The 12,529-nt window shown below is 46.7% G+C and overlaps 1 protein-coding gene across 2 annotated transcripts in view; it reads left to right on the top strand.

Annotated features, from left to right (window-relative positions):
- Positions 1-12,529, top strand: part of LOC110536539 (zinc finger CCHC domain-containing protein 2) — a 76,759-nt gene that overhangs the window by 51,266 nt on the left and 12,964 nt on the right. For both annotated transcript variants that reach the window (XM_036934746.1, XM_036934745.1), the window contains exons 6-7: positions 36-142; positions 5,075-5,146. In XM_036934746.1, the coding sequence (XP_036790641.1) occupies positions 36-142; positions 5,075-5,146 (179 nt within the window). The remainder of the gene's footprint in view (positions 1-35; positions 143-5,074; positions 5,147-12,529) is intronic.

Genomic DNA, 12,529 nt, shown 5'->3' with positions numbered 1-12,529 from the left:
TTACACGCCCCTTTTTTGTGTTGTTCTGTTGCCAGGGAGAAGTTTCTGTCGGCTCCACAAGCTTTCCGACGGACGAGGAAGGTCTGTGGCTTCTTCCTGTGTGAGTCCTCCTCTTCCTCCTCCTCCTGCAGCTGCAGCAGATGTAAGTGCTGTGCTGTGCTGTGTGTGTGTGAGTGGGTTTGAGCGTGTGTGGGTTTGAGCGTGTGGGTTTGGGTGTGTGTGTGGGTTTGGGTGTGTGTATTTGAGCGTGTGTGTGTGAGTGTTTGAGCGTGTGAGTGTTTGAGCGTATGTGTGTTTGAGCGTGTGTGTGAGTGTTTGAGCGTGTGTGTGTTTGAGCATGTGTGTGTGTGTGTGTGTGTGTGTGTGTGTGTGTTTGAGTGTGTCTCTTCTTAATGCATAACCCTCATAATAACATGTCATGTGTGGGGGCAGCAGGTAGCCTAGCGGTTATGGGCCAGTAACCGAAAGATTCAGCAAGGCACTTAACCCTAATTGCTCCTGTTAGTCGCTCTGGATAAGAGTGTCTGCCAAATGACTCACATGTAAAAATGTTCAGGTGGGTTCTAGGCCTAGTGTGTCTACGCCCATGACTCACCCACAGCTCCCTACGCCCTCCCTCGGAGCAGAGCTGATGTACGTTGACACCCATTTGAGGTGAGCGGTCCTGAGCGCGGTGCCCTAGCAGGCCCAACAACGGGACGTTCAGTCCAGAGGTGGAGCTACGTCACCCTAACTCAGCTTCGTCACAACCCTGCTCAGAATCCACCTCTACTTACCCATTGGCTATCAATCTACCTCTACTTACCCATTGGCTACCCATCCACCTCTACTTACCCATTGGCTATCAATTCACCTCTACTTACCCATTGGCTATCCATCCACCTCTACTTACCCATTGGCTATCCATCCACCTCTACTTACCCATTGGCTATCCATCCACCTCTACTTACCCATTGGCTATCCATCCACCTCTACTTACCCATTGGCTATCAATCCACCTCTACTTACCCATTGGCTATCAATCCACCTCTACTTACCCATTGGCTATCCATCCACCTCTACTTACCCATTGGCTATCAATCCACCTCTACTTACCCATTGGCTATCAATCCACCTCTACTTACCCATTGGCTATCCATCCACCTCTACTTACCCATTGGCTACCCATCCACCTCTACTTACCCATTGGCTATCAATCCACCTCTACTTACCCATTGGCTACCCATCCACCTCTACTTACCCATTGGCTATCCATCCACCTCTACTTACCCATTGGCTATCAATTCACCTCTACTTACCCATTGGCTATCCATCCACCTCTACTTACCCATTGGCTATCCATCCACCTCTACTTACCCATTGGCTATCCATCCACCTCTACTTACCCATTGGCTATCCATCCACCTCTACTTACCCATTGGCTATCCATCCACCTCTACTTACCCATTGGCTATCAATTCACCTCTACTTACCCATTGGCTACCCATCCACCTCTACTTACCCATTGGCTATCAATTCACCTCTACTTACCCATTGGCTATCCATCCACCTCTACTTACCCATCCTCTCTCTCTTCAGGCCACACTCTATGCAAGCATCCCAAATGGCACCCTATTCCCTATATCGTGCACTACTTTTGACCAGAGTTTGGCTTTATATAGGGAATAGGGTGCCATTTGGGATGCAGTCAACTGAATATTCTGATGCAGTCAACTGAATATTCTGATGCAGTCAACTGAATATTCTGATGCAGACAACTGAATATTCTGATGCAGTCAACTGAATATTCTGATGCAGTCAACTGAATATTCTGATGCAGTCAACTGAATATTCTGATGCAGTCAACTGAATATTCTGATGCAGACAACTGAATATTCTGATGCAGACAACTGAATATTCTGATGCAGACAACTGAATATTCTGATGCAATACATTAGATAAATGTGAAATGCATATTGCTTTATTTTTTACCGCTAGGCCGGTTAATACCGCAAAGTTCGGGGGTTCGATACCCATTCTGGACAGTCATTTTTTGGGGCTCCTGAGTGGGGCAGCGGTCTAAGGCACTGCATCTCAGCGCTAGAGGCGTCACTACAGACCCCCTGGCTCAAATACAGGCTGTATCACAACCGTCTGTGATTGGGAGTGCCCATAGGGCGGCACACAATTGACCCAGCGTCGTTCCGGGTTTTGGCTGGTGTAGGTCCGTCATTGTAAATCAGAATTTGTTCTTAACGGACTTGTCTAGTTAAATAAAAACAATATTTAATGTGAAGAAATCATATAGCCTACTCGATATGACACTTATAGTGATATCCGGTCAGCGTGTTTTTCTTGCCATACCATTAGCTCACTGGAGGAGGTTGGTGGCATCTTAGTTGGGGAAGACGGGCTCGTGGTAATGGCTGGAGCGGAATCAGTGGAATGGTATCAAATACATCCAATCCCTGTTATCCATGTGTTTGATTCCATTCCATTAGTTCTGTTCCTGCCATTACTATGAGCCGTCCTCCCCTCAGCAGCCTCCATTGGATCAGAGGACGTGTTCAAGCTTTTAATGTACCTCAGTTTGACGCCAAAAAAAATAAACGAAGACTGTGAAATATCTCCCCCCTTTTGGTTAATCCTGTAAATGTCAGTCTCTTTACCCCTTTACCCCCTTTCTGTGTTTCCTCTGCTTATAAACCCTGCAATTTCTGGAACATCCTTTGAGCTGGTAAATCTTTTATAGTGCTGTAAAAATGGATTAGAAGCAAATGTTCCATGTCCTCAAAAAAATGTATCTAGAACCTTCCAGAGCTTGGTCTTGGCATCGGGACTTTTCATAATGCATTTAACAGATTGCTTATAAAAAATGAAAAAAAAAACGTCAAACGTTGCCTACTGTGGTAGATGTCTTACTACGATGAAACCACTGTTTATAAGGGATTACGTCATGATGCATCATGGGAAACCACTGATTATAAGGGATACATCATGATGCATCATGGGAAACTACTGTTTATAAGGGATACATCATGATGCATCATGGGAAACCACTGTTTATAAGGGATACATCATGATGCATCATGGGAAACCACTGTTTATAAGGGATACATCATGATGCATGATGGGAAACCACTGTTTATAAGGGATACATCATGATGCATCATGGGAAACCACTGTTTATAAGGGATACATGATGATGCATCATGAAGCAGCGTGGGACATCAGAGACGTCAAACTGACTTGTCAATGCTGCTTTCTTGCCAATACTTACACTCCCTACTGTGTCTCCTACTGAAACCATCTGACATCAGAGGCTCCCTCCCAAATGGCACCCTTTTCCCTATGGGCTCTGGTTAGAAGTAGTGCACTATATATGGAATAGGGTCCCATTTAGGACACAGACAGACACACCTTAACCTGTTTGCCTAGCCCTAACTGAGAGACAGGTGACAACCCTAACTGAGAGACAGGTGACAGCCCTACCTGAGAGACAGGTGACAGCCCTACCTGAGAGACAGGTGACAGCCCTACCTGAGAGACAGGTGACAGCCCTAACTTTATTTATTTATTTATTTCACCTTTATTTAACCAGGTAGGCAAGTTGAGAACAAGTTCTCATTTACAATTGCGACCTGGCCAAGATAAAGCAAAGCAGTTCGACACATACAACGACACAGAGTTACACATGGAGTAAAACAAACATACAGTCAATAATACAGTATAAACAAGTCTATATACGATGTGAGCAAATGAGGTGAGATAAGGGAGGTAAAGGCAAAAAGGCCATGGTGGCAAAGTAGATACAATATAGCAAGTAAAACACTGGAATGGTAGATTTGCAATGGGAGAATGTGCAAAGTAGAAATAAAAATAATGGGGGTGCAAAGGAGCAAAATAAATAAATAAATAAAATACAGTAGGGAAAGAGGTAGTTGTTTGGGCTAAATTATAGGTGGGCTATGTACAGGTGCAGTAATCTGTGAGCTGCTCTGAGAGACAGGTGACAGCCCTACCTGAGAGACAGGTGACAGCCCTAACTGAGAGACAGGTGACAGCCCTACCTGAGAGACAGGTGACAGCCCTACCTGAGAGACAGGTGACAGCCCTACCTGAGAGACAGGTGACGGTGGAGGGTGACAGCCGAGGGCAGACAACCTGGGGGTTTGTGTGTCCAACACCTTCCACCTGAACCATGTCCCCCTCCCTGAGCCCCGTCCTCCTCCCTGAGCCCCGTCCTCCTCCCTGAGCCCCGTCCTCCTCCCTGATCCCTGTCCTCCTCCCTGAGCCCCGTCCTCCTCCCTGAGCCATGTCCCCCTCCCTCAGCCCTGTCCTCCTCCCTGAGCCCCGTCCTCCTCCCTGAGCCCCGTCCTCCTCCCTGAGCCCTGTCCTCCTCCCTGAGCCCTGTCCCCCTCCCTGAGCCCTGTCCTCCTCCCTGAGCCCCGTCCTCCTCCCTGAGCCCCGTCCTCCTCCCTGATCCCTGTCCTCCTCCCTGAGCCCCGTCCTCCTCCCTGAGCCATGTCCCCCTCCCTGAGCCCTGTCCTCCTCCCTGAGCCCCGTCCTCCTCCCTGAGCCCCGTCCTCCTCCCTGAGCCCTGTCCTCCTCCCTGAGCCCTGTCCCCCTCCCTGAGCCCTGTCCTCCTCCCTGAGCCCTGTCCTCCTCCCTGAGCCCTGTCCCCCTCCCTGAGCCCTGTCCTCCTCCCTGAGCCCTGTCCCCCTCCCTGAGCCCCGTCCTCCTATCTGAGCCCCGTCCTCCTCCCTGAGCCCTATCCTCCTCCATGAGCCCTGTTCTACCTCGATTTCCCCTACCCGTGGCGGCGGCTTGTCTGACTTGGTGCGTCATTTTACTAGTTTACCTGACACCAATGTCAGTTTTCCTCTGGGAAGGTCATTATGGGGTATTCTGAGGTGGAATTAGATTGCGAGTTAAGGGCACGTTCGACATAGCAGTCGAAAGTCGAGACTACAAATCACCTTGCGTCATAAATAACTGCTCAATATTATTTGTTGATCAGTCTTTCACAATTTACCCATAATGCATTAATGTTTTGATGCTCTCAAACACAGCCTGTGTCTGTGCCTCTCTCCAGGTAACCCTGCAGCTCTGGGGAAGTCCTTCAAGGAGGACGGTTCTGAGGCATCCAGCCAAGAGGAAGTTGTGTGTAAGTAACCCTCCACCCAATCCGGTTCACCCTCCACTCAATCCGGCTCACCCCCCACCCAATCCGGTTAACCCCCCACCCAATCTGGTTCACCCCCCACCCAATCTGGTTCACCCCCCACCCAATCTGGTTCACCCCCCACCCAATCAGGTTCACCCCCCACCCAATCCAGTTCACCCCCCACCCAATCCCCCCAACACAGTTCACCCTACTCCCTACTCATTCCAACATGGTTACCCCCCCAACACAGTCCACCCTACTCATTCCAATATGGTTACCCCCCCAACACAGTCCACCCTCCTCATTCCAACATGGTTACCCCCCCAACACAGTCCACCCTACTCATTCCAATATGGTTACCCCCCCAACACAGTTCACCCTACTCATTCCAACATGGTTCACCCCCCAACACAGTCCACCCTACTTATTCCACCATGGTTACCCCCCCAACACAGTTCACCCTACTCATTCCAACATGGTCACCCCCCAACACAGTCCACCCTACTCATTCCAATATGGTCACCCCCTAACACAGTCCACCCTACTCATTCCAATATGGTCACCCCCCAACACAGTCCACCCTACTCATTCCAATATGGTTACCCCCCAACACAGTCCACCCTACTCATTCCAACATGGTCACCCCCCAACACAGTTCACCCTACTCATTCCAATATGGTCACCCCCCCAACACAGTTCACCCTACTCATTCCAATATGGTCAACCCCCAACACAGTCCACCCTACTCATTCCAATATGGTCACCCCCCAACACAGTCCACCCTACTCATTCCAATATGGTCACCCCCCAACACAGTCCACCCTCCTCATTCCAATATGGTCACCCCCCAACACAGTCCACCCTACTCATTCCAATATGGTCAACCCCCAACACAGTCCACCATACTCATTCCAATATGGTCACCCCCCAACACAGTTCACCCTACTCCCTACATTTCATTTTCACCAGGGGGAGGGTACACAGGGCCTGAGATGAAGTCCAGTTGTCCTAACTCCAACTTTTATGTCTCCTGTCGATTTGTGGAAAGCCTGAGCTGTCGCTCTCTGTCTGTCTCTCTCTTTCTGTCTGTCTTTCTCTCTTTCTATCTCTCTCTCTGTCTCTCCCTGTGTCTCTGTCGCTTTCTATCTCTCTCTCTGTCTCTCTCTCTGTGTCTCTGTTGCTTTCTATCTCTCTCTCTGTCTAAATCTGTCTGTCTCTCTGTGTCTCGGAATCAGATACACAGAGACAGCGAGAGAGAGCTATAAAGAGACACTTTCGCTGTCGCTCTCTCTCTGTCTCTCTCTCCCTCTGTGTCTCTGTCTCTCTCTCTCTCTGTTTCTCTCTGTCTATCTCTAACTCTCTCTCTCTGTCTCTCCCTCTGTCTCTCGGTCTCTCTCTCAATTCAGTGTTTTATTTTAATTGTATTTATTTAACCTTTATTTAATTGATTCAAAGGGCTTTATTGCCATGTGAAACGTATGTTTACATTGCCAAAGCAAAGTTATATGATTGGCTCTCTCTCTCTGACTGTCTGATTCTCTCTTTCTCTCTCTGATTCTCTCTTTCTCTCTCTGACTGTCTGATTCTCTCTGACTGTCTGATTCTCTCTATCTCTCTCTGACTGTCTGATTCTCTCTGATTTTCTGATTCTCTCTTTCTCTGACTGTCTGATTCTCTCTCTGATTTTCTGATTCTCTCTTTCTCTCTGACTGTCTGATTCTCTCTGACTGTCTGATTCTCTCTCTCTCTGACTGTCTGATTCTCTCTGACTGTCTGATTCTCTATCTGATTTTCTGATTCTCTCTCTCTGACTGTCTGATTCTCTCTCTGACTGTCTGATTCTCTCTCTGACTGTCTGATTCTCTCTCTGACTGTCTGATTTTCTCTCTGACTCTGATTCTCTCTCTCTCTGACTGATTTTCTCTCCCTCTCTGACTCTGATTTTCAACTGACTCTGATTCTCTCTCTTTGACTCTCTGATTCTCTCTCTCTCTCTCTCTCTCTGACTGATTCTCTATGTCTCTCTCTCTCTGATTCTCTCTCTGTCTGTTTTAAAAGAATATAGATATTTCAAATGTAATATGATTGGCTCTGTCTCTCGCTCTCTGATTCTCTCTCTCTCTCTCTCTCTCTGATTCTCTCTTTCTCTGTCTGACTCTCTGATTCTCTCTTTCTCTCTCTGACTCTCTGATTCTCTCATTCTGACTCTCTGATTCTCTCATTCTGACTCTCTGATTCTCTCTTTCTCTGTCTGACTCTCTGATTCTCTCTCTCTGACTCTCTGATTCTCTCATTCTGACTCTCTGATTCTCTCTTTCTCTCTCTCTCTCTGATTCTCTCTCTCTCTCTGACTCTCTGATTCTCTCTCTTTGACTCTCTGATTCTCTCTCTCTCTCTCTCTCTGACTGATTCTCTATGTCTCTCTCTCTCTGATTCTCTCTCTGTCTGTTTTAAAAGAATATAGATATTTCAAATGTAATATGATTGGCTCTGTCTCTCGCTCTCTGATTCTCTCTTTCTCTCTCTCTCTCTCTCTGATTCTCTCTTTCTCTCTCTGACTCTCTGATTCTCTCATTCTGACTCTCTGATTCTCTCTTTCTCTCTCTGACTCTCTGATTCTCTATGTCTCTCTCTGACTCTGATTCTCTCTCTGTCTGTTTTAAAAGAATATAGATATTTCAAATGTAATATGATTGGCTCTGTCTCTCGCTCTTTGATTCTCTCTCTGACTGTCTGATTCTCTCTCTGACTGTCTGATTTTCTCTCTGACTCTGATTCTCTCTCTCTCTGACTGATTTTCTCTCCCTCTCTGACTCTGATTTTCAACTGACTCTGATTCTCTCTCTTTGACTCTCTGATTCTCTCTCTCTCTCTCTCTCTCTGACTGATTCTCTATGTCTCTCTCTCTCTGATTCTCTCATTCTGACTCTCTGATTCTCTCATTCTGACTCTCTGATTCTCTCTCTGTCTGTTTTAAAAGAATATAGATATTTCAAATGTAATATGATTGGCTCTGTCTCTCGCTCTCTGATTCTCTCTTTCTCTCTCTCTCTCTGATTCTCTCTTTCTCTCTCTGACTCTCTGATTCTCTCATTCTGACTCTCTGATTCTCTCATTCTGACTCTCTGATTCTCTCTTTCTCTGTCTGACTCTCTGATTCTCTCATTCTGACTCTCTGATTCTCTCTCTCTCTCTCTGACTCTCTGATTCTCTCATTCTCTCTCTGACTCTCTGATTCTCTCATTCTGACTCTCTGATTCTCTCTTTCTCTCTCTCTCTCTCTGATTCTCTCTTTCTCTCTCTGACTCTCTGATTCTCTCATTCTGACTCTCTGATTCTCTCATTCTGACTCTCTGATTCTCTCTTTCTCTGTCTGACTCTCTGATTCTCTCATTCTGACTCTCTGATTCTCTCTTTCTCTCTCTGACTCTCTGATTCTCTCATTCTGACTCTCTGATTCTCTCATTCTGACTCTCTGATTCTCTCTTTCTCTCTCTGACTCTCTGATTCTCTCATTCTGACTCTCTGATTCTCTCTTTCTCTCTCTCTCTCTGATTCTCTCTTTCTCTCTCTGACTCTCTGATTCTCTCTTTCTCTCTCTGACTCTCTGATTCTCTCATTCTGACTCTCTGATTCTCTCTTTCTCTCTCTTTCTCTGATTCTCTCTTTCTCTCTCTGACTCTCTGATTCTCTCATTCTGACTCTCTGATTCTCTCTTTCTCTCTCTCTCTGATTCTCTCTTTCTCTCTCTGACTCTCTGATTCTCTCATTCTGACTCTCTGATTCTCTCTTTCTCTCTCTCTCTCTGATTCTCTCTTTCTCTCTCTGACTCTCTGATTCTCTCTTTCTCTCTCTGACTCTCTGATTCTCTCATTCTGACTCTCTGATTCTCTCTTTCTCTCTCTCTCTGATTCTCTCTTTCTCTCTCTGACTCTCTGATTCTCTCATTCTGACTCTCTGATTCTCTCTTTCTCTCTCTCTCTGATTCTCTTTTTCTCTCTCTGACTCTGATTCTCTCATTCTGACTCTCTGATTCTCTCATTCTGACTCTCTGATTCTCTCTCTGTCTGTTTTAAAAGAATATAGATATTTCAAATGTAATATGATTGGCTCTGTCTCTCGCTCTCTGATTCTCTCTTTCTCTCTCTCTCTCTGATTCTCTCTTTCTCTCTCTGACTCTCTGATTCTCTCATTCTGACTCTCTGATTCTCTCATTCTGACTCTCTGATTCTCTCTTTCTCTGTCTGACTCTCTGATTCTCTCATTCTGACTCTCTGATTCTCTCTTTCTCTCTCTGACTCTCTGATTCTCTCATTCTCTCTCTGACTCTCTGATTCTCTCATTCTGACTCTCTGATTCTCTCTTTCTCTCTCTCTCTCTCTGATTCTCTCTTTCTCTCTCTGACTCTCTGATTCTCTCATTCTGACTCTCTGATTCTCTCATTCTGACTCTCTGATTCTCTCTTTCTCTGTCTGACTCTCTGATTCTCTCATTCTGACTCTCTGATTCTCTCTTTCTCTCTCTGACTCTCTGATTCTCTCATTCTGACTCTCTGATTCTCTCATTCTGACTCTCTGATTCTCTCTTTCTCTCTCTGACTCTCTGATTCTCTCATTCTGACTCTCTGATTCTCTCTTTCTCTCTCTCTCTCTGATTCTCTCTTTCTCTCTCTGACTCTCTGATTCTCTCTTTCTCTCTCTGACTCTCTGATTCTCTCATTCTGACTCTCTGATTCTCTCTTTCTCTCTCTTTCTCTGATTCTCTCTTTCTCTCTCTGACTCTCTGATTCTCTCATTCTGACTCTCTGATTCTCTCTTTCTCTCTCTCTCTGATTCTCTCTTTCTCTCTCTGACTCTCTGATTCTCTCATTCTGACTCTCTGATTCTCTCTTTCTCTCTCTCTCTGATTCTCTCTTTCTCTCTCTGACTCTCTGATTCTCTCTTTCTCTCTCTGACTCTCTGATTCTCTCATTCTGACTCTCTGATTCTCTCTTTCTCTCTCTCTCTGATTCTCTCTTTCTCTCTCTGACTCTCTGATTCTCTCATTCTGACTCTCTGATTCTCTCATTCTGACTCTCTGATTCTCTCATTCTGACTCTCTTTCTCTCTCTGATTCTCTCTTTCTCTCTGACTCTCTGATTCACTCATTCTGACTCTCTGATTCTCTCATTCTGACTCTCTCTTTCTCTCTCTGACTCTCTGATTCTCTCATTCTGACTCTCTGATTCTCTCATTCTGACTCTCTGATTCTCTCATTCTGACTCTCTGATTCTCTCTTTCTGACTCTCTGATTCTCTCATTCTGACTCTCTGATTCTCTCATTCTGACTCTTGCATTTCTGAGGCTATATATTGCCCGTCGTCCATGCTCTGGCTTCGCAGGCTAATCACAGCCCTAGGGATGCTAATGCTAGCCCCTGTGGTGCTGTGGTATAGCCTTTGTATAGCACACAACGCAAATATTCCGGGTAGCCATTTGATTACCTGTTCAGGAGTCTTATGGCTTGGGGGTAAAAACTGTTGAGAAGACTTTTTGTCCTAGACTTGGCACTCCGGTACCGCAGAGAGAACAGTCTATGACTGGGGTGGCTGGGGTCTTTGACAATTTTTAGGGCCTTCCTCTGACACCGCCTGTTGTAGAGGTCCTGGATGGCAGGAAGCTTGACCCCAGTGATGTATTGGGCCGTACGCACTACCCTCTGTAGTGCCTTGCGGTCAGAGGCCGAGCAAATACCATGCAGTGATGCAACCATGCTCTCGATGTTGCAGCTGTAGAACCTTTTGAGGATCTCAGGACCCATGCCAAATCTTTTCAGTTTCCTGAGGGGGAATAGGCTTTGTCATGCCCTCTTCATGACGGTCTTGGTGTGTTTGGACCATTCTAGTTTGTTGTTGATGTGGACACCAAGGAACTTGAAGCTCTCAACCTGCTCCACTACAGTCCCGTCGATGAGAATGGGGGCGTGCTCGGACCTCCATTTCCTGTAGTCCACAATCATTTCCTTAGTCTTGGTTCCGTTGAGGGATAGGTTGTTATTCTGGCACCACCCAGCCAGGTCACTGACCTCCTCCCTATAGGCTGTCCCGTCGTTGTCGGTGATCAGGCCTACCACTGTTGTGTCGTCTGCAAACTTAATGATGGTGTTGGAGTCGTGCCTGGCCATATGCTGTTGTGGGTGAACAGGGAGTACAGGGGAGGACTGAGCATGCACCCCTGGGGGGCTCCAGTATTGAGGATCAGCGTGGCTGATGTGTTGCTACCTACCCTCACCACCTTGGGGCGGCCCGTCAGGAAGTCCAGGATCCAGTTACAGAGGGAGGTGTTTAGTCCCAGGATCCTTAGCTTAGTGATGAGCTTTGAGGGTACTATGGTGTTGAACTCTGAGCTGTAGTCAATGAATAGCATTCTCACATAGGTGTTCCTTTTGTCCAGGTGGGAAAGGGAAGTGTGGAGGGCAATAGAGATTGCATCATCTATGGATCTGTTTGGGCGGTATGCAAATTGGAGTGGGTCTAGGGTTTCTTGGATAATGGTGTTGATGTGAGCCATTACCATGCTTTCAAAGCACTTCATGGCTACAGATGTGAGTGCTACGGGTCTGTGGTCATTTAGGCAGGTTGCCTTCGTGTTGTTGGGCACCGGGACTATGGTGGTCTGCTTGAAACATGTTGGTATTACAGACTCAGACAGGGAGAGGTTGAACATGTCAGTGAAGACACCTGCCAGTTGGTCAGTACATGCCCGGAGTACATGTCCTGGTAATCCGTCTAGCCCCGCAGCCTTGTGAATGTTGACCTGTTTAAAGGTCTTACTCACGTCGGCTACGGAGAGCTTGTTCACACAGTCGTCCGGAACAGCTGATGCTCTCATGCATGCCTCAGTGTTGCTTGCCTCAAAGCCCTGCCACATAAGAAGAGCGTCGGAACCGGTGTAGTATGATTCAATCTTAGCCCTGTATTGACGCTTTGCCTGTTTGATGGTTAGTCGGAGGGCACAGTGGGATTTCTTGTAAGCTTCCGGGTTAGAATCCCGCACTTTGAAAGCGGCAGCTCTACCCTTTAGCTCAGTGCGAATGTTGCCTGTAAACCATGGCTTCTGGTTGGGGTATGTACGTACAGTCACTGTGGGGACGACGTCCTCGATGCACTTATTGATAGAGCCAGTGACTGATGTGGTGTACTCCTCAATGCCATCAGAAGAATGCCGGAACATGTTCCAGTCTGTGCTAGCAAAACAGTCCTGTAGTTTAGCATCTGCTTCAATCTGACCACTTTTTTTATAGACCGAGTCACTGGTGCTTCCTGCTTTAATTTTTCGCTTGTAAGCAGGAATCACATACATTGTAGTGTGTGTGTCCGTATGCATACTGTACTGTGATATTCAG

Source organism: Oncorhynchus mykiss, chromosome 11 (genome assembly GCF_013265735.2).
Source record: "Oncorhynchus mykiss isolate Arlee chromosome 11, USDA_OmykA_1.1, whole genome shotgun sequence".
Classification (NCBI taxonomy): domain Eukaryota; kingdom Metazoa; phylum Chordata; class Actinopteri; order Salmoniformes; family Salmonidae; genus Oncorhynchus; species Oncorhynchus mykiss.
Note: the sequence above shows the minus strand (reverse complement) of the source record. Positions and strands in the feature narration are given on the sequence as shown.